At 36.4% G+C, this 23854-nt stretch overlaps 1 protein-coding gene across 1 annotated transcript in view; it reads left to right on the top strand.

The window, feature by feature from the left end:
- USH2A (usherin) overlaps positions 1 to 23854 on the top strand; it is an 844952-nt gene that overhangs the window by 523671 nt on the left and 297427 nt on the right. The window contains exon 38 of the mRNA XM_077157816.1: positions 17982 to 18161. Coding sequence (XP_077013931.1) covers positions 17982 to 18161 — 180 coding nt within the window. The remainder of the gene's footprint in view (positions 1 to 17981; positions 18162 to 23854) is intronic.

The following is a 23854-nucleotide window of genomic DNA, read 5'->3' as shown; positions in this document are numbered from 1 at the left end:
CATATATATATATTTACATACACACATCCACTGAATATATTGACGCTTCTGATTGCATATCATGTCATGGCCAATAAAGCTATAGAAACATGTAATTAGGACATATTCTTCCACAAGAATGGAGTTAAACATTAATTTATCAAACTTATTTAAGAACTCATCTGTTCACAACACTCACACACCAGCTTATTGAATTTGTGTCTGATATCTAATTGGCTATTTTCTTGACATAATGAACAAATGCATACTCTATACTATTCTGTCTGTCGAAGTGATGACATAATGATAAAATGCAAATTGTAACCATGTACTGCAAACTGAGTCAGGGAATTCAGTGCACAGATGCGTGAGAGCCCTCCATCCCACTGTTCTCGGGGCTGGTGTGCCTTTTTAAAACTTTGCACAGTACATGTTTAAAATTTCTACACAAAGGTGTAGATGTTTCTTCATTATCTTTTCTCATGAACGGAGAGTATTAGAAAAAGAATACAATCAGAAAATCTCCCCAAATGATGTCCCTTTGGCTTTGGAAGTCTTTGCATGATTAAAAAGAGGTAAGGTTATCCTTTCCAAAAGTGTTTCTCAAACCATTTTCAAATTCACCTCATGGTCAGAATTCTTGCCTGCCATGCGGGAGACCTGGGTTTGATTACTGGTGCTGCCCATGCAAAAACAAACAAAAAAGAATAGAAAAAAAAAACTCACATCATGACAAAATTAGGAGTTTCTATACGCGTATGGTAAGGTTCATATGGGGAGGTCAGGGTTGGTGGAGTAGACACAAAATATATTCAAACAAGTTTGTATATCACTAATATACCAGTCTGATGATGGTTTTTGCATGCTTTGTTGTGGCAGGGGTTCAGTGCTTTGGGGTTATTTGGAGACAAACTTTAATCATAATTCCTAATTATTTGAAGTTTGAATCAGGAGATTCTCAATGAGTAAGTGCCAACTCTGGGCTGACATTGAAGAGAAGTGGAGAATAGGACTATATAGAGAAAAAAGAGAAAACCTAGTTTTCTAGGGCAAGTATCTTTCCATGGCCTTGAGACACAGTGCTGCAGCAGGGAAATCTCCTTCTCTGTTTCCTGAGGTTCCCTGTATGGGTCCTGGATGAATGATCATCATCATACAGAGTTACTAGGATCACAGACATTGTACTTCAGCCCCTTAGAAAATAATTTTGGACAACTCCTAAATCAGCATCCTGTTTACTAAGAACAACCCACTTAGTATTAAGTGGGTTGCCAACTTAAGTGGGTTTGGCAACCTTTGCCAAACTTTTGTGGGTTTCTTATGATCAATGAGTCACTTTATTCAACTGTTAGGATTCTAGAAGACTATTTATAGAAGCCCTCCAGTTTAAATAGGATTCAGAGAATCTGGAGTCTTTATTTGTAAATCAGGTTGCAAATAAATTTAATTTTTTTTTCCAGTCATTTACCTTTGAGGAGATAACAGAGGAACTTTTACACCTGAGGAGCAGGTGGAAAAATGTGAATTTTTCATATTCACATGAAAAATGTGAATTTTTCATATTCACATGAAAAATAGAAAGTTGCAAACTTTAATAAGTACACTAAAACTATATATTCATCAGTAAGATTGCATGATAGGGAATATAAATCAGAGGATAAGAAAGACCTTTATGAGCAAATGACATACAGGATGTTAAAAAAGAGGACTAATACCTGAGTTCCCTGGCTGTTATGACAAATATCACCGAATAGGGTGGCTTAACAAAAATTGATTGACTCACAGTTTCAGAGGCTCTAAAGCTTGCTTCTTCCACAGTGATTTAGCCGGCTGGCAATCCTTGGATTCCTTGGCATTCCCATCACATGGCTACGTCCTTCCTGGTCTTTTCTGGGGGTCTGGGTTCTGTTGACTCCCAGTTTCTGTCCCCTCCCCAGGGCTTTTTTTTTCTTCTTTTTTCCTGTAGGGCCTCCAGTCATAAGTAAGACCCATCCTGATTCAATTGGCTACACCTTAACTAAAAATAACATATTTGAAAGGTCCTATTTACAAAGGTTTGTACCCACAAAAATGGGTTAAAAGTAATCCAGGGGGTGTGAGGGTAGTTCAGTGGTAGAATTCTCGCCTGCCATGCAGGAGACCTGGGTCCGATTCCCGGTCCATGCACCACCCCACACCCAAAAAAACAAAAAACAAAAAACGAACAAGCAAAAAAAGAAAACAAACAAACAAAATTGAACAAGTGGTGCTGCAGTAACGGATACTCACATGGAAAAAGAATGAAATGTGACCCTGGACATAGATCATTAAAAAAAAAAAAAGTAATCCGTTTCTTTTTTTTCCTGGGGTACGTAACTCCATCAGCCACAACTAAGTATCAGGGCCAAGACTAATAGGAAAATGGTTTCAGATAGAGAGAATGGCATTTGTGAGGGGTGTGTGGACAGAAAAATTTTGGTGGATTTGAGTAAATTAAAGAAGGCCAGTATAAACAGCTGAGCCGAGGGAATAAGGAATTGAATGGCATAAAATGAGCCTGAAAAGATAGACAACAGTTTCTTTCATGCAGAATCCTGTAGGTTTAAGCATTTTAGCATAAAGTTGCAAAAACTGCAAAACAATGTTAATATTTTTAGCTGCCATATAGATGGATGTTGCTTAAATTCAGTAGGCAATAGATCTTAGATTCAAATATTTTTTTCCTTCAGAGGTATTTTTGTCAAAATGATACTGATAACAAATATATGCTAATTTTTGTGTACAGTATTGTTTCCCTATGGACATATACATATGTGTATATGCATATATAATGTATGTAAGTTTTTACTACAGATACATTTTTGTATCCTGCTTTACTCATTTAACATATCATGAATATTTCTCATATCACACAAAAAATACTCATAAAAATATTCTCAATGGGAACATAATATGCCATCATAGAGATGCACTGAGATGGCTAATAGCCACATCTATATGTAATAGCTGAAGAGTTGATATCCATTAGCAAAATGCTTCCAAGAAGGATTGCATCAATTCACATGCCTTTTAACAGTATACAAATATGTTCATCTTCCTGTAATTGTGCTAATTTGAAAGGTAAAAATGGTAAGTTGCCTTAATTTGCATTTTTTCTATTCCTATTGAGATCAAACATTTCCATATGCTTACTATTTGTTTGTCTTTGTTGTCTGTTCACATGCTTTGCTCAGGAGATTTTAGAGGTTTTAAGATTTGTTGTGAAATGTCTTCGTTTAAATATTATGAATAGTAACTCTTGATGATTATATTTTCAAGTATTTTATCCAGTTCACCCTTTTAGTTTATTTATGGGGTTTAGGAAGTAGTATTTCTTATTTTTTTATAATTAAATCTTTGTTTATTTTCATAAAAATATTTCCTTCATCCAGAGTTAAAATACATATATTGCTTTATTTTGTTAACTTTGTCAGAGATTTTAATTCATGTAGTATTCTGGGCCCTGTTTCTGGGCTGCTTATTCCTTCCATTTACATTTCTGTTCTCCTTCAACGATCACTAAGCTGATTTAATCTTTGTGTTTTCAACATCTTAAATATTTAGAAAACTCTTTTGTAGCAGACAGGTAATGTTCCCATCCTTCTCCTCCAGCCTATTATTCATTGTTAGGAAAACAATTTAGTTCTCCTCATATGTATATTCTTCCATCTCAAAATTCAGTTGAGTTGAAAAAAATACCATTATTTCTTTTTTTCTTTGCATGGGCAGGCACCAGGAATCAAACCTGGGTCTCCCACCTGGCAGATGAGAACTCTGCCTGCTGAGCCACCGTGGCCTGCCCAAAATGCAGCTGATATTTTTAATGGATTCTCATTCTTATAAAATTAATTCTCGAAGAATTCGCATCTTCAAAATATTTCTTATCAAGAAATGTGCTAAAATTACATCTATTTAGACCTTTCATGTTTCAGTCAATTTTTGTAGGTTCTTCACAAATATATTTTTGTTCAGGTTAAATCCAGGTATTTTGCTTTCATTGCTATTGTGATTGAGTCATTTATTGTTGAATCTAATATTAAAAGAATTATCATTGCTATCATAATTCTATTTTTAAAGCATGCCATTCTTATCAATATTTCCTTTAAATATTTACAAATCTCTGGTTTAACAATTTCTCTACTCCATTAAGACATAAAACACAAAGATGCTTACATTTAAAAAGAACATTCACTTGAATTCAGCTCCCTTGGCTATCTGAACTTAGCTGGACACAAAATAGTATATACAAATATTTTATTTCATAGACTTATTTTAATTGTATCAAATGAATGACTGTCTCCATGAAATAAATATAAAGTAATTAAAATAATTAAGATATTCATATCCATTGACACAGCAATTCGGCTTCTTAAAAATTTTTAAGGAAATATATAGATAAATGCACAAAAATATTTGTAAAATTATGCTTTTAGCAGAGTTTATTTGTATAACAGAAATTTGAGGGAGGGGTATTTCTTAAGTGTCCAACTGTATCAATTGAATATATTGTAGTGAATTAACAAGGTTATGCAGATGTATATTTATTGATAAAGAATTATATTGATTGTATATTATTACTGTTTTAAAACAATGAGCATCATAAAATGCTATAGCTGCAAAATATGACGTGTAGATTTAGATGTATGTCTATCCATGAAAAAGTACGAAAGAATATACAGCAGAAAGTACCAAGATATTAACAATGATTATTTTGAGTTTTCAGATGATTTTAGCTTTTCCCTTCATACTTTCTGATATAGGCTTAAAATTACAAAACAAGTATTTCTTTTATAATCAGAAACAAAGAAGGAATGAATAAACCCAAAAAAGGCGGGGGGGCGGGAGAAGCTTATAGCATACATCATCATCTTAGAGCAAAACTATTGGAAAGTTCAAGAAACAACAGAACTTAAAATTCCAAACTCTTGTGAGAAGTTGGCAACAAAAGATTTGAATTCACCTTACATGGGATGTTAAACATTTGTGCCTCAGCTTCTTTTGGAAGCCCGGCCAATTGCAGTTACTGTTTATTGCCACCTTGGTTTTACTTGAATCCCTTAAACTTAGAGTGATTCACATTCACTTTCCCTAATAATTCATTCCTTTACAAGTGTCTTATTATCTTTTTGCTTTGGGTAATCTCTATTTCCTGCTTAATGATTCACTATTTATGGCGTACGTGCAGAAGTCATCAGACTAGAAAAATTATTATGCTATAATAATTATGGTACCATCAAATGGAATTAAATTATGTTTCATTGTAAATAGTAAAATGTATTAATTTTTTTAAAAGCCTTTTTATGCCAGTGAAGATAAATAAAGTTACTCTCATATACTTCCATTAAACACCATGGAAGTACAAACCAAATTGATAGAACTAATAACAAATCAGCTCACTCTTTATACCCTTCTAAGTAGTTCAGAAATTGGCTTTCTTGGGACTATGAATTAAAGACAAGGTATTGAACAGAATCTGTGCATTCTCCAAAACAAATTTCACTTTCATTTTGTATGAATTTATCGAGGCAGATCTTGGTACAACAAGGTTTTCTCCCATCGGTTTAAGATGAAAATGAACCTGCATCTTATATATGCATTCTAATTTTCCCTTTACCAGATTAGAACAGTGCTATTCACCAGTAATATATGTATATATATGTATATATATGTAATATATGTGAGCTACACATATATGTATACATATGTGTATGTGTATACATATGCATATGTGTACACATACATGTGTACAAATGTGTGCATATGTATACACATATACATATATGTATATGTAATATATGTGAGCTACAAGTGTAAAATTAATTTTTCTAGTATGTACATTAAAAATTAAAAAGTTGGAATTAATTTTAATTGCATATTTTATTTAATCAAGTATATGTGAAATATTTCAATATATAATCAAAAATTTTAAATCATCAAGATATTTACATTGTTTTTTTCTTACAAAGTCTTCCAAATTTAGTGTATATTTTATACTTACCTCAATTCAGATGCTCAAATTTTTATCAGAAATATTTGATTTGTATTTAGGTTTTATAACACAGTTGAAAAGCAGATTCACATACCAAATTATTCCAAATATATTTAAAAGTTTTCCAGTAACTGAGCCAATTATCAATTTTCAATTAAAATTAAATTAAATTAAATGTTCAATTTCTCAGCCAAACTAGCTGCATTTCAAGGGCTCAATATCTACATGTGGAGAGGTTATTGAATTGGACAGCACAGGTTTGGAACACGTGCATAAGATATCTGCACTAGTTGAAAAGTTAAAAGTTAAATCAGGGCGGGACATGGTGACTCAGCAGGCAAAGTTCTCCCCTGTCATACTGGAGACCTGGGTTCGATTCCCGGTGTCTGCCCATACAAAAAAATTTAAGAAGTTAAATCAGTGCTGAGCTGTTGAGAATGTTTTTTGTCTATATGATTTCAAAGAACATGTGGTGATTGATATTTTTCTCATTGAATCAGCTGGTTGGCTCAGTTAATAGAATCCAACAGTTGCTTTGCTTTTATGTACAAATCATCTCCCATTTTCTAGGCTCTTTAATTTTCTTTAAGGCAAATGTTTTTGTGTGCCAAATTATGCTGAAAGCTGTCTCCTCTGGATATTCTTGTTATTCTTGTGTTAGCCCTCAATTAAACAGTTATATTTAGATTTAGGAGTAAAATAAAGCATACTTATATTAAGGGAAAAATAAATAGTTAAAGTTGTACCCCCACATTTAGTTCTTCCTTTTGAACTATCTTATAAATCATGTAAATAAGTACAATAACCATTTATTGATTGATTCCATACTACTTTGGATCTACAGGTCCATCATTTGTGATGACGCATAGAAGTTTGCCCAGGAAAGCTGAAAGTATGTCCTAAGTCAAATGGCATCTTTCATCAAGTTTAGAGCGGCATTTCTTCCCCAGCATTACAACTTAGGGTAATGGCACTTGGCAGTATTGGCATTTCTGATATGACTTCTTTCGGCTAGCTCAGCATTCTTAAAAAATAAATAGTTTTTTCACTCTGTGATTGAAAGGGTTAAATAGTACCAATTCATTACCACTCACAAAAGGGTTTATTTTGTTCTCATACATCAGTTTTATTCCACATTTTTATTATTCCCTTGGGTGAGCTACTCCAATTGAAATCAATGCAAGTGCAAGTGACACAATCAATCTAGATATTTGATTATAGATTGGAGACCCCCAGATCTGCTCTTTGCTTTTTAGTCAGTTTCTTTCTGATCATCTCCCTGAAGAACTGAATACTTTTATCAGCATCAATGCCTTATGAACATGTTTAAAAAGCAGATAATAATCTTCATGTGTGTTCTAGCAATGCAGGCAGAAAGATGAAGACTTAAAATATATAAATATAACCTATTCAATCAATTCTTCAAATTGTTCAGTATTTTTCTTAAGAGGTCGCCAAGATTATAGTATAACTTGATTCTTTCCGAAACAGAGACATTGTGTTAAATGCAATTTACACAGTGCTAGAAGTGGCATTCTTTGGCTACATTAAGTATATTAGGATGAGCTCTTTTTCATGGCAGAGATGCTACTATCTACCTTCACACATTTATTTTAGAAATGAGCCACACTAACTGGTGTAGGTTAACAATAAGAAAAGAGTTAAGGTGGGGAAAAAATGCCTCTGAAGGGATTCAGGCTGGTTCTTTTCATCTCTGTAATTATCTGGACTAGAAAGCCACCATCTGAGGGATTTGAAAGAGAAAAAGAGTTCTACTTTAAATCAGAGAGCAAAATTGATTAAACTGTTGCTCAAGAGGCCAACACTTATATATCAAACTCTCTCTGTTTACAAACAAATTTGTATCTTATAATCCTTTACATATTGAATGCTTATTTTGGGACTCATGGTCCCACATTATAGTTCTCTTGCCTCTGACTCCAGCCACCTGTTCTTGGTTCTTAAGCCAAATTTTTGCATAGGCACAGGTAAATCATTCTGTAATTCATTTTCTAGCATTTAGAACAAGGCAGTTACTAGATTAATTTCCTTAGGATAAATTCGAAGGCAATATGAACACTGCATTTGCTTCAACAAATGTCTTAGCCTTATTTAACCATTTACAAATTTTCACTTGAATCTGGAGAGCACGTCTTATGCTTTTGACAAATTACCTCTGGTTATGTCTGAAACATTCAGATTTTCTTCTGAAAGGCATATAACTTTGAAACTAAAAAAAAAAGTGAAAGAGTCAACTCATTCTTCTTTCATCCAAGGAGCGATGAATTACTCTTCAGCTACGCTTATTAAGCATTTAGAACAATCACTATTGCTGCTATAAAAGGAAAGCACTTGAATTTCCGGTTGCAAACTTCCCCAGCGTGTAGAATTAGTGAATTATCTATAACGTATTTACTTCTTGCTTCTTTTCCTTTTTGGTAATTTGCACTTAAAATTGCTGAATAATGAAAGATACCCGAGGCACTATTGGAGGTGTAGTACAGTAACATAACACAGAACTGTACTCAGCAGCGTTTTCCCCACATACCCCATTTCACCTTTAGGAGGAACTTACTCAGGAGACTCAATCTAGAAAGTAGGAAAGGTTCCCTTTATTCAGAACATTTTTAAGAGGCAGCCACTTTGATTTTTTAATTCAGAGATCAGCAAACTTTTTCTGTAAATGGCCAGATAGTAAACATTTTGAGTTTTGTGGGTCATGTGATCTCTCTCATAACTACTCTGTTCTGCCTTTTTAGCATGACAATACCTGAAAGAGTGAGTTTCCAGTAAAACCTTGTGAACAAAAATAGGGAGCTGGCTAAATTTGGCCTATAGGTTATAGTTTGTGGACCCCTGGTTTTATTATAAGGGGGAAATTGTATTGCCCCTGGATATTTCAACCATCTCATGATTCTCTTGATTTTATGAAGATTATACATACTAAATATTTTTAAATCCAAGTAACAAGGAAAACTAAATCCCATTACATATAAGTAACCAATATTAATAAGTTATGGACATCACTTCAGACTTTTCTCAATTCATGAGTCATTTATTGGTAGTGAGCAACAGAAAAAAATCAGATAAATTAAGGCAAAAAAGGACATATTGTAAAGGTGTTGAGCAGTTCAACAGGTTATCAGAGAAGGCTATGAGTCAGACTTGTGCAGAAACCACAAAATAGCCTGGCAGTGTAAGCTTGTGCCTCAGGTAAGGTATGCTGCCTTGGATAATAGTAACTCATTACCAAGCTTCTGGATTCTCAACAATTCCGGAGACATCTAGAATAATTCCTCACTCACCCGTGTCATTATTTTGGCGTGTCTAGTTTTAAAGTCTGATTGGCAACTGTCAGGTCATGTACCCACATGACTGTCAACTATCTTTTTATTTTACAAAAAATAAAAATTCCTAAATTGTTTCTCTGAATACTTTTTTTCAGTTCTTTGCATGATTTTTTTTCTTAAGGGGTCCAAAGCATTTTTAAGCTAGATCATTCTCTTTCTCCATATTTATCATCTTCTGATTGCTATGTATTTTTTTTTTTTTTTTTTTTTTTTTTTTTTTTTGGCATGGGCAGGCACCGGGAATCGAACCCCAGTCTCTGGCATGGCAGGCAAGAATTCTGCCACTGAGCCACCATCACATTGCCCAATTGCTATATTTTTTTTAAAACGTTTTTCATGTGCATTGACTATGACCATCTCAAGACTTATCGTCATGCCATTGATTTAGATTTTAGCTGTGTGAACTCTGTTGCTTTTTCTACTTAATTATAAATGCCTAGTCATGTTATTTTGAGTTCTAGTTTATTTCTCTAGTTCTGTGATAACCTTTTTCATCTTATGAAGAATATGCATCGTATTTTTCCAGACTGGGGAGTTAATTTTTCTTTTTTATGTTGGAATCCTTTCTTTCCTTTTGGTGATGTGCATGCATATTTGGTATGTTATTTATTTTCATCTTGCTTATGCCATCCATAGGCAGCTCCATCCAGACTGTTCATTTGTTCTAAACAAGGTGAATTTTATCTGGCCTCCATCTCTTTCTGGCTGATGTTAGTTAGACTTCTCCCAAACTAAACTTTAAGAAATGTGTGTCGCTACTAATGTACCTGTGTGTTACCTGGGAGAATGGGAGTGAAATAGAAGGTGTTGAAGGATGCGTTGGGCAGAATTTTAAGGGATGTAATTTCTCTCTCTCCTCTGAGATTCCGTGAATGTCCTTTGTAGCAGTAACCTCTCCTTTCAACCATAAACATTTCCCATTCATGGGAATATCAACTTCTTTCCCCAATGCCTGGCAAGATAGCTAACCCTGACTGCCCTTCCTATCTCTGCAGACTTTACTCAGTCCATTTCTTTTCAGATTGGAGAGGGTTAGTGAGGGTTCTCAGGATTTTCATTGGCTTCTCTTCCTTTCTCTGGGACCAGAGTTAGGGACTGTGTTATTTTAAATGAGACTTGACCATGTCTTTCTCCTGTCATTAGGCTTCAAAACCAATGCCATTAATGTGCCCCCTTTCTCTTACATTTTGCTCTTTGAGAATGTTCAGTTGTTTTAGTTACTTTTATGACTGCTGTTTCTTTTTTGTTACATGTTTTAGAAGGGTAATTCTCCGAACTTACTCATGAACTTATGTTCATCTTCTCCATAGGCAGCAACTTTTGAAATTCACTATTTATTCCTAAATTTATTTCCAGTAAGATGGCTCATATCCATGGTTTAAAAATTATAACAGACAGACTCTAAAATCCACCCCCCCCTCCTGTGTAATCCCTCCCTTTGATTGTGGTCAGAACCTGTGACTTGCTTCTAGCCAACAGATTGCGGCAAAAGTGATGGACTGTCACTTCAGTGACGTTGTTACTTGAGTGTAAAAATCCTGCCTTGCTGGGAGACTCTGTCCTTGGCTGACTTTGATAAAGCGAGTGGTGGTGTTGAGGAGGGCCATGCGGGAAGGAAATGAAGATAGCTCCTGGCCAACAACAAGCTCATCACCAAGAGTGGCTTCCAGCCAACAGCTAGTAGGAAACTGAGGCCCTCAGTCCCGCAGTTGTCAGGGAACTGAATGTAACAACCCCATGAGCCAGGAAGGGATGGTTCCCTAGTAGAGCCTTGAGATGAGACTGCAGTAGACTTTTGAGACCCTGAAGCAGAGAACCCAGCTAAGCCATGTCCAGATGCCTGACTCATAGAAACTAGGAGATAACAAATGTGCATTGTTTTGAGCCACCAAGCCTGTGATAGCATCATCACCCAGCAACAGACGACTAATATAGAAACACAAGACTGGAAGACGAAGTGACTCTAACACATTGAGCACATAGAACAGTCCAGCAAAACACGTTATACCACTCCTCACTGTCCTGCGGTCCCAAAATGGTTGTTCTCCTTTAGTGGAAGGTCTGTCTCAAGCATATATCACAGTGACTAAAAAGAAAATTATAAATATTTCATTAAACTAAGAACTGGTGACAGACTCTCCTCTGAATTTAATAATGGCTGTGAGTTGTCCATCTGATCACAGCGACACCAAAGGCTCAGCATGCTTGGCGTGTTTAACAAAGCTCGCTAAGAACTCTAAAACAAAGCCAAGTTCTCTGTTGATAAAAAAAAGTCATGTTCATGGACAGTGTTCTTAGTTTGGGACCGGAGATCACTTTCTGTGGGGGCACATTTTTCCAAATAGCTCTTGGCTGATCAAAATAATGATAATAGCTTTTTCATTTAGGAAATAACACTTTCTCCAAGGAGTAGAATAAGTCAAAGTAGGAAAAAAAAAACTGACTTTCCAGAATACAACAGAGTTCTTAAAAACAAATCGCATTTCCCTAATTTACCAAAGCCATAATCAATCTCAAATTCAATATATAGTGAATTTGAGATTTATCGTGACTGTATTATATATATATGACTCTTTTCAGATGTTAATAATATGAGATTCATTTAGGAGAATCTGCCATTAGAACATAGAACAAAGTTAATGAAAAACAAACCATGCTCCAAATGACTTTGAAAGCTAATGTTTAAAATATTTAGAGTATTCTAAGTAGAATATCATAATACAAAGTATTTAGAATATTTAAAATATTTGTGCAAAATTTAGCTTTCCCGTGCCCACATATTTAACAAAAAGGAACAAAACAATAAGATCCTCAGAGACTATAAAGATGTCATTTCTCTTATATGACCAGGACAAATGTTTCCGAAGCATCCTTTGGTTAGTTGATGAAATAGTCTGTGTGTTTGTTCCCTGAATATAATTGTCATGCAAACAGAATGACCAGTAATTATCATGCAAGCAGAATGACCTCTTTAAAATTGAATCAAAGAGGTATAGCTTTTACTAGATGATACTAATTAAAAATCACTGTTAGAATAAATATAATAATGGTGGGAAATATAAAGCATTAATAGAGCACTGTCCTCTGAGTCTGAGAGGTTCGGAGTTTACTTATTTCTGCCTCTCTCAAAATGTTCTGCAAATATGACGGCTATTAGCATGGATCTGTAAATACTTTCCTACTTTGGCAAACGTTTAAGGCCAGGAATAGATCTTTTTAACCATACATTAACTACAAAATAAACAAATATCCCATACCTTTCAGATCCTTTACCAAAGTGAGGTCTATTAGAATGATGGTGGTTGGAGGACACACTTGTTTTTCAGATAAAATAATTTGAAATAATATCCGTAGAAGGGATAAATAACACTCAATTTAAATATTAATAGATGTTATGTAGACTGCCCTAGAATTCTCAGCTCACATTAAAGGGCTTATTTATCACATTACCGTGATCTGCAGAATACTGCTTGAAACGTTTTTCATTTTGGTATTGGCAGAATTCTGTGATAGCAAGGCGGAGCTGGACAACACTAAAATTGAGATCTCAATGCAGGAAAAATATAGCATTTTTCTCACACAGTAAGCAGTGGGGAAATTAGTTAACACCTTTTCTGCCTTACGGTGTAATTGGATTCAGGAAAAGGCTAACGTAAAGCAGGACCGGGGCTGCCATATGAAATCCTCACAAGGTAACAAGAATCAGTTTGGTTTGTTCACTGTCATTTCTCATTATAATCTTTGTCATGAGAATGGATTCATGTTGTGCCATTTTCTGTTCTTGTTACAATCTTTGTCACATGAATAAGATATCAGGATGTTAACGCCTGGCACACAGTATTCCGTGTCTGATGATACTGTACAGAACTACGCTGACCTTTGCAATATTATGTATTTTGATTGGTTGTTCATTTCACCTCTTTCCCACAAGTTAATAAGGCTGTAAAAAGCAGAGAACTGAAATGGCCAGCCAGTCAAATTATAGAATATTGAAAAGGTCAGAGCAGTACAGCACAGAGCAAAAAATTATGGAATATATGGTGCATTAAAATTCTTGTGACAATGATTATAACAAGAATAGGAAAGGATACCCACTTATGTTAATTCAATCTAGAGAACCCCAAAGGATGATATTCCCAGGACAGTGATCATTTACGCATCCCTGAATAACACACTTGAAAACACCTATTTACCTGGATTTTTGCCTAAAAAAAAATGCATAGAAAATATCCACTATTCAGTGAATAAGAAACATTAAAAATAAGATCCTCGCCTTAGAAAATGGGTATTGATATTAACATTTTAGTAGGACTTCATATCTGCAGCTGAAGGAAAGGTTCTTTGTAAGTGAAATCTGTTGGGTATATGAAGTTTCAGTTGTTTCTTCATTTAACACTTTTTTCTTCAAAATAAAATAGAAAAGAAGGAATGAATGAATTGACCACTTTGAAGATTCTTTACAAGGTGAAATATCCTCAAACAGTAGTTAGGAGTTTAACAATTTTATTTTTTCTATGTAAAACTTGTTCTTGCTCATAGTTTTGGGCAATATGCAAAGATTCTTTCCTTTTCCTGCATCCTTAGAGGAAAGAGTGAGAGAGAGAGATGAATGGAGGAAGGAACAAGGGGGTGAGAAAGAGAGGGAGACAGAGAGAATATGCCAATCAAAGTATCCTGAGGTTACTTTTTGTACTCAGCTCTGCAAGATTGATTATTTTAAAAACTGTATATTTTGTGTATATTTTAAATTTTCGTATACAACCACTGTATTAGATTCTGTGTTCTCTAAACTAGCCTGGTTTAAACATTAGCTTTTCACCTCCTATAGCTACAGTAGTACATCCATGGAGTGAATTTTATAATCCAAAGCTAGAGTCTAAGGGCATCATTAATGAAGTTGCCAAATGTGTTCATGACTTTTAGAAGCAGAGAAAATAAATTTTGATCATTACTTTAAGACCAGCTTCAACATAGACTAAACAATCCTAAAAATCAGTATATCTCAAACTCCAGCATGCTTAACAGATATCACCCCGTGATTCCTGGGCTCTATCCCCTGATAGTCTCTTTCAGTAGGTCTGGGTGGAATTCAGATACGTAAATACTTCTGAGTAGTACCCCCTGACAATTCTGATATAGTGGAATGCTGAAATAATGATAGAGACAACCTCATTTTAGGAAAAGCTCGGTGCAAAGAGCTCAGTAAAACCCAGTGGCTGAGACAACAATCAAGGGGAGTGGATGAAGGAACTCAACTTAAAACTCACAGTTCCTGTGAGCCAAGGGGTTTTTGTTCGACGTGTGGATGAAGGAACTCAACTTAAAACTCACAGTCCCTGTGAGCCAAGGGGTTTTTGTTCCAGGCGTGAATGAAGGAACTCAACTTAAAACTCACAGTCCCTGTGGGCCAAGGGGTTTTTGTTCCAGGCGTGAATGAAGGAACTCAACTTAAAACTCACAGTCCCTGTGGGCCAAGGGGTTTTTGTTCCAGAACACACACTCAAACGAGCCTGCGCCAGCCACTTATACTCCCAAATAGGGTCTGAGCAGGCCATCCGGACAGGAATGGTCATCTGAGATAGGAAATGCTTATCATTCTAGCTTGATTCTTGAGGCTGAACCAACGGGGCTGCATTTTCCAGCCCATTGAAAACAAACTTGATTCAGTGAAAAAAGTAGTAAAGCACAACCCTCTCAAGAGGGGCGATCCAAGGACTTGCATTTTAAGAGTCTTTCCCCAATACCTAGGAGCCCACATCAGTGAAGTTCAAAAGAAGAAAAGGAGGGTGGGGAGAATGGGGGGTGGTGGGGGGGGAAGAGCACAAATCTGTCTCCAGATTTGTAAAACCTGCTTTGGTTTCCATCTGAGAATTTTTTAACTTAATTGAGGTTTCATGTCCTGTCAGTTGCTCTAGGTCTGTGAATTGAACTGTATGCTCGTGGGGGTGAGAAAACATTAGACTCACTTGGCTGCATGGCTCCCAGACATGTACAAGTTCTTTTTTGAGCTGAACAAAATGGTTATGTAATTGCATACTTCTCATAATTATTGAGTAATTACATACTTCTTATAATTACTGAGTAATCATTGTTCTATAACTAGAACTTAATGTTACAACTAATTGTATAATTATCATGTATTAATGTTGTTATCTGGGAAACTTAGAATAAAGTGGCACTTAATATATTTCCCCCCTGCCATGGCATTTTCAAAGCTAGTAATAGTGTTTGTTTCACGGTCAAAATTTGCTTCAAAAACAAACAAACACAAATCACTAGGAAAACAATTAGGAAAGAAGTCCCAATTATTATAATCATGTATGTTTAATTATTGATCTTACATTTGCAGCTGGTTTATAATTTGTTAAATTTTATTCTTTTGCCTTAATTTTTAGAATTGACATTGTGGGCGTTGTTTTGGATTTTTTTTTTTTTTTTCAATTTTCAATCTTTTGTCAGATGTGCATAGTTACTTTATTTTACAGGCAATTGAAACATCTCTCTGGGTCTCAGCAGGATAACCTGACCGTTTTGAAATTTTACGACAGGGCATGTGACAGTAGCAGCAGTTGTTTCAACAATAGCTGAAAATGCTTACAAGGTGCTAGCCATCATGAGAATTTGAAAAAGTCTTCAGATGCTGTTCTAGTTTGCTAGCTGCCAGAATGCAATATACCAGAAACGGAATGGCTTTTAAAAAGGGGAATTTAATGAGTTGCTAGTTTACAGTTCTAAGGCCGAGAAAATGTCCCAATTAAAACAAGTCTATAGAAATGTCCAATCTAAGGCATCCATCCAGGGGAAGATACCTTGATTCAAGAAGGCCGATGAAGTTCAGGGTTTCTCTCTCAAGTGAGAAGGCACATGGCGAACACAGTCAGGGCTTCTCTCTCAGATACGTAATTCAGAAATGTAAATGCTTCTGAGTACTCCCTGAAGATTCTGATATAGTTGAATGCTGAAATAATGCTATAAACAACCTCATCTTAGAAAGGCACATGGTGAACATGGTCAGGGTTCTTCTACTAGCTTCTTCTCCTGGCTTCCTGTTTCATGAAGCTCCCCCAGAGGCATTTTCCTTCTTCATCTTCAAAAGTCTCTGGCTCATGGACTCTCTGCTTCGTGGTGCTGCAGCATTCTCTGTTCCAAATCTCTCATTTTCCAAAATGTTTCCTCTTATAAAAGTCCTATAAAGGACTCCAATAAACCAATCAAGACCCACCCAAATGGGTGGAGACAAGTCGTCACCTAATCCAGTTTAACAACCACTCTTGACTAAATCACATCATGCAGGGAGATGATCTGATTACAGTTTCAAATATACAGTATTGAATAGGGATTATTTTACCTTTATGAAATGGGATTTTGATTAAAACATGGATTTTCTAGGGGGCATACTTCCTTTCAAACCAGCATAGATGCTGATGATGTAACTGTTCCTAGGCGATGGTTAGAAAGGACTTATATTTAATTTGAACAAGATTTCTTGAATGCAGGAACTGTGACTTCTTTATTTTAGACATTTCCTCATCAGTACCTAGCAAAATGTCATCCTTGTATGCAGTTGGAGCTCAATAATCTCTGATTAAATCAAGTTGACCTAGTGGTAAAGAACCTATGACAGTGAACTTAGCATAATTTGGAAATATCTTTTCAATATATAATAAAGTTATTGAAGTCTGCTTTGCAAGTTTCAGAACTTCTTGCTAATAAAGCATCTAACATACAACGTGAAATAAATGTTACAATGCAATTTTCAGTCATAGTCCTTGCCTTATTTCAACACTAATTCCCAACTCTTCTTAACCGTAAAACATAATACTGAAGTCTAGGAGACAGAGCTAAAACACTGGGATTGGGCAGCAGTATTTTCATATGTCCTAGTCCATCCTGAGATTTGAGAATAGGTTTGCTGAAGCTCTGGAAGGAAGGTGGTGGAATTGGGTAAGGGTGCATTGAAGGTAATTGCTTCACACATTGAAACTGCTCCTGCATTTTTCCCCACAGAGCTAAAAAATAGATCTCCTGGTCTCAGTGGGCACACATGACCTCTGATTCCCAGTTTTCTTTTCAGGATATTCCAATCAAAGCTGATTAAAAGGGACATTAGACAGAAAATTCCCAACTTACCTCTCAATCAAAATGAGCAGAATGGCCCCAATTGGTGATATGTGAAATATCTGACAAATATATTCAAGTATACCATTAATATTCAGGACGATTCTTTTGGGGGGGGGGGAAATGTGATATTTCTTACAGGGCACACAATAAAGAAAATCCAAGGATAATTAACCCTCAAGAAATTGAAAACAGCTCTTCAAGTGATCATTGTATATGCCTGCAGTATTTTTTCTTACTGCACGGTGCTAGTGATGGTTTCATGCTATGTTAGAATATCAGTCCAGTTCATTACTTTGAGCACCATGATGAAGGAATTGGAGAACGTAATGTGAACTTGGTTAACATTGCTCACAAAACAGAAAAATGAAAGCATGCGTATTGGTGATGGCACAGGTACTACCTCTCAGGGTAGTGATAGTTCAGCTATATTTACTATGTGCTAAGGAAGCCCTGGAAAATATTCACAAAATAGCAAGAAAGAATCGTTAATAAGTGGTCATCTTAATATTCTTTTCTTTTATCAGCAGGTAATAACTACAGCCTTCTGAATGGCACACAAGTCATGCACAGCAGTGAAGAGAGCAGCCTTTGGGTGCCCATCAGTGGGCTGGTTCCTTTTAGTAATTATACGGTGCGAGTGAATGGCTCAAATAGCCAAGGCAGTTTGATGAGTGATCCTATAACGATCTCAATGCCTCCGGGGGGTAAGTCTTTGAAAAATGTTGTCTATCTAATTTAATGTAAACGCCCCCAGAATACCTTGTTTACTGTTGGAATTCATTTCTTCTAGAACTTAGACGCCCAATTGTACATCTGGTTGTTTGAGTTGCAATTATCTTGTTTTGCTTTATTGAGACTTTTTAAATCAAGAATTTTCTATTCATTCTTTTATTGTTTTATTGGGACTGCTTTTATATCACTCTGTGTGCATATATATATGTGTGTGTGTGTGTGCATATGTCTACACACACACATATGTCTATATCTTACTTTCTCCATGTTAAGATTAGGAAAAGCTTCTTCTTTAACTGAGACTTCACTTAGATTCAAAATGTATATTTCCCATTTGAGCTTTAATTTTCTACTGCAATGGGTTTTTTGTTGTTGTTTTTTTGTGTTGTTTTTTTACTGCAATGGCTTTACTTCTTGATTTTTTTTGAAGATGTACACCTATATTTTTCCATTTGGCAAAAATAGGCAGTGAGAAGATAATAGAACAGGAAAACTATTCATAGCACTGAAAAAGAAGTTTAAATTACATGCCATAGCGATTATAGTTTACCAATGTCTCTACATATGTGAAATGTGAAATAAGAGTGGATATTTTTTCAGCATTGGTATGAAAAAATGGATATAACACTCAAAATAACCATTGTCTTAATCTACATTCAACTATGCATTTGTTTGCATTATTTGTGGGAAATAATTATTAAGAAAACTCCCTCTCTGGTTGGTATGTAAGGTCCTTGAGCAGAAAGCATGCCGCAAAATAATAATGCTGAGTTCCCATTAAGCATTCAAGAATGCATTTTCTGAAAATACTGAAGGAAAAAGAATTCAGTATACCTGATGCACTTCCTATAGCTCCACGTTGGACGCCACTGTGTTCTTGACCAAGAGAAAACCTAACTATCTGGGGGCTGGATAAATTTCCTTCCAGTCACAAAGAGCGTAAGGGCTGCAGGTACCATGTCACTGGAGGAAAATAAGGGTTAATCTACAGTTTGTATGGAAGATACATTACTAATTGCATAACGAAAAAACAGTCATATACATTGTATGAATTATAAGAATTAATGAATTGATGTTTACTAAATTACTTGAAACCCTAAATGGCAGAAGTTGCATGTTTAAGAAAAGAATGCTTGAAAGAGACTTTTGGGGCTCTGATCAACTCTGATAGTATCAGGTTTCCTGAGCACATAATAAGAAAGGGAAATGGCTCAATTTAAGAATGGAGATACACACACATACACAGAACCTTGAGTGTTCATGTCTTCATTTTCACTCTAACACAAATGCAGGAAGGGCTAGTAAATTTTCATGTCTCTAAACCTTAGTATATACTACCTTTTCTTCACATTTAGACATTAAAGAATAATTAGTACTTACATGGAGATTTTAAGTTACAAAGCAATACTTAACAGGGGTATGGAGTATTCAGTGATTTATATATCCATTTTATGACCTTTACACTGACTTAATTTGTAATTTACATGGCATCCATAAAAGAGGGCTAATTTAATGCATTGTTCATCTGTTTAAGAGTGCATGTGCTAAACATGTGTGTATTTGTGTGTAAATATATGTATATACTCATATATATGGAATCACTTAGATAGATAGATAGATAGATAGATAGATAGATAGATAGATAGATAGATAGATAGATTAAGATGATACAGTTCAAAAGTAGCAAGCTCCAATTTCTAACTCAATTTGTACCCAGATAAATATATCTGTCAGTAGAAGGGTTAATAGTATGCAAATAGGAAGAAACAAATACTGTTTTACATGGCACAGCAGAACTGAAGGGAACTGCTAACTGAGCGTTACCTTCATCTGTAGACTCTCATCTGTGTCATCATTGCAATGCTACCCAGACCCGGGGTCTCCAGGTCTGATGCAATCACTCATTTTATATATTCAGAAATCCAGAATATTGGGAGTTGGCACTTATACCACAGGAAGAAGCTACTGTCTTGAAAGAAAGACAGTGATTTGCTCAAGTTTATTACCACCATTAGGAAATACTTCCTTTCATCATTAGATTGTTGTTGATTACAATTAGGAAACTTATAGCTTTGAAATTATCTTTTTTATGACCTTGTGGCAGTTTAAAGGTGATACCTCATTGATTAAATAGGTTTTAGTTCATGCTTCCTTTTACTTAATGATGTGAAAACATATTATCCTGATTTACACATAAAATCATGCTGAAAAGCATGTGGCATTCACTAGAATATGTGTGTTTAAGTAGAATTAAATTAGTACTGAGAGTTATTAAAGAAATCTTCCATGCCTCTGTCCAGTGAACTGTGTTTCATACTGAAATGAATAATAAATGAACCAATATACAGAAGCGAACCAACTTATGGGCAGACGAGGCTCTATATGCGATTTACTTTTCCATTATATTTGGATTGTTATCATAATTGCCATTTCCTTGATTTCAATATTAGATCTCTTTTATGGTGATGTTGTATTCCTAGCACTATCTTTCAGTGCTGGATAATACAAGATTCGTAATGACAATACCCTCAGCTGTTTTTTCTTCTCAGGATATTTTAAAAACCTATTACTAGAAGGTTTGGGTAAAGCACGCACAAATGCTAATTTATTTTCTTTATCAAATGTTTGCTATCAAATGTGGCCTGGAAAACCCCTTTCATCCCTTTGGTATGGCCAACTCCTATTCATTTTTTAGATTTCAACTTAGAAATCACTTCATCAACAAGTCAATCATCTTATATTGAAATTGCCTGTCTAACCTGTCACTATCACTGTCAACAGATACTACCCAGCAGGGATTGTTTCTCATTCACATTTTTTACTTTGGCCCCTAGACCAAACCTGACATGTGGTAGGTGCATAATAAATATTTGGTGAATGAATCAATAAATGAACCAGTCAAGATAGTTTAATTACCAGTTTTAAATTGTCAGCTGATCATTGCTCAGGCTGGCCCATGCCCAGCTGTGGGAATTGTGACTTTTTCTGTCCGTATAAGAACCCATTGGCCATGGAGGTATAACTGAGGGTCCAGATTATAAGGAGGGTGAGGAGTACTGGAGATCAGGAATATTCTCAAGTTGTGCCAACTCAACACTTTGATCCCTCCTCTAAACTGCTTTTTTTTCCCTTAGGCAAGCATAGAATGAATGGACTTTGGTTAACAAAGGAATTTGGGAAGGAGGGATAAGGGGACTTGATAAAGAAATTTGCCCTGTTAATATCATCTCTCAGTTGATGGTTAAGGGACATCTTGTCTATTATTAGCTATCTCTATTTTTCTGTTGAGAAAAAAAAAATGTGGCTTCATGGTCAGGTTCATGTGTCAACTTGGCCAGATGGTAGTGCCCATTTGTCTAGTTGGGCAAGCACTGGCCTGTCTGGACATTTCATAGAATTAAATCATGATCACATTGGCTGCATCCACTGCTGATTGTGTTTGTAATCAGCCAAGGGGAGTGTCTTCTGCAATGAGTGATGCTTATTCTAATTACTGGAAGGCTTTTAAGGAGGATTCAGAAGAGGGAGGCTCTTCCAACTTTGGACAGCAAGCCTCTCCTGTGGAGTTCCTCCAGACCTTCCATCCGAGTCATCAGCTTCACAGCCTGCCCTGCGGATTTTGGACTCTGCGTTCCCATGGTTACATGAGACATGTTTATTAATTTCATATCTATAGATATTTCCTGCTGATTCTGTGTCTCTAGAGAACCCTAGCAAATACAACTTAGTACGGGGAGTGGGGTAATTTGCGGGCCTGCTGCCTTCCTTGGATGTGGTAGCGTTTCTCAGGCTACCTCTCCCAAATCAAGGCCTGATTCCCCATCACTTGTCCTCCAATGGATCCTCTTTAAAGGATTTAAAATGGACTCATTCCAATTACATGGCCTGGAAAGAGTCCTGTATTGTCATTTTTCATAACTACCTCCCGGGGTCTGGAGTGGGTAGCCGACATCACCACCAACGCCCACCACTTGCTTTGCTCTGCTTGTCACCCTGTGACACCTGAAACCACCCTGGCCCCATGGCAACTGGTGCTGGGGAAGCAGGGGTGGGGGTGGGGTGAGGAGAGAGGAGTGGAGGGTGGGGGGGAGGAGTGGTCATGTCTTGAGAAGGGCGGCCCACCCCCCACCAACCCGGTGCAAGAGCTCCAGCTATCCTGAGGGACACTTCTGAGGGAACCAGCTACTAGATGGTTCCATGCGTCTTTCGCCCCTATGCCCAGGTGGGACAACCGATTTGCACGTCAGGACCGCTGCGGATCTCCACCAGCGTTTCCTCGGGCTTTGCCGTGCCCGGGCATAGTTCACCGTCTTTCGGGTCCCAACACGTGCGCTCATGCTCCACCTCCCCAGCGAGCGATTGGGCTGGGCCGGGCCACGATGTGCCCAGGGCGGACTGGAGAGGCCTCGGGATCCCACCTGGGCCGGGAGCGGCTCCAGCCTTCACTTTCATTGCACCCCCGCGGCTTTCCTGCAAGCCCCTGACTCGCCCAAGTGTAACACCCCTTGGTCTGCGTGATAAACTAGTTATTTTGAAGATGGGAATTAAGGTGGGCAAAATTATGCTACCAATAGCTTGCATAGATGGTCAGTGGCAAATCTTAAATAGCACATTTTAATTTTAAAATTTCATTTTAAATATCATTTGCTCCATTGGAGGAGTTTTGTTGTTTTTTAACTGTGTAGCACATCCTTTTCTCCCTCTTTGCATTCAGGTTTTTCAGTTTCCACTACTGCTATATTCTTAGGTTGTTCCTGCTAACATGTTGCTCATATTTAGCAGTATGATAGTCTTAAATATGAATAATATATTTAATCCACACGCGTGAAGAGCATTATAGTGCAGGTTCAAGAGTTCCCGGGAAAGAATTAAAAAAATAAAAATGGAATCCAAATGTTAATCCATAAATATGAAACTTTCCTGTGACCTTTACCCCATCAAGGTCTGGAGTTACTAATGGGGTTAGGGTTTCAACTCTTAATGGGGCTCAGTGCATTAGTGTTTTGTATGCATGGAATTCCACATTCAGTTTAATAAGTGGTTGACATTGGTGATGTCCCTTAATTTGCTTAAATCTAATTGGCTCTTTTATCAGTCAAACCTGTATGGATTGGCAATTGATCAGAAAGGGTCAGCCATGACTCTGCATGTAGTTAAATGATGGAACCACCAGTTAAACTCGCGGTTGCCTGATAATGAGCAATGGAAGAGCAAATGAGCTGAGAGGGGGAAGGCAAAGAAGCTTAGAAGTTTGCAGGATCTTCAAGTTCAGAACAAAGGCATTATAGAGTATATAAATTTTAAATACACTGCATTTTGCCTCCAGACTTAAAGCTTTTTTCCAAAGGAACTGAAATCTTGTCTGAAACTGTCTTTGTTACATCAAAGAACTACTCAGAGAGCTAAGAGAGACAGAAGAAGCATAAAAGGGCATAGTTTAAAATGATTAGTGACAAATTCCATACCGACGAGCTAGCAAAAGATTTTTTATGAAAGTTTTATATTTTTCCAAAAGGAATGATTTTATTCTATTTGTCTTTTTCCGAACTGTTTTTTTGTACCAGTGAAAGGGACTCAGAGCCACCTTAGTTTGAGAACTTAGTCCAGTTTTTCTATGGCACTAAATTATTTGTCATGTATACATTCAGATTGATGAGAATTATTA

This window comes from Tamandua tetradactyla, chromosome 4 (genome assembly GCF_023851605.1).
Source record: "Tamandua tetradactyla isolate mTamTet1 chromosome 4, mTamTet1.pri, whole genome shotgun sequence".
Taxonomy (NCBI): Eukaryota; Metazoa; Chordata; class Mammalia; order Pilosa; family Myrmecophagidae; genus Tamandua; species Tamandua tetradactyla.
Note: the sequence above shows the minus strand (reverse complement) of the source record. Positions and strands in the feature narration are given on the sequence as shown.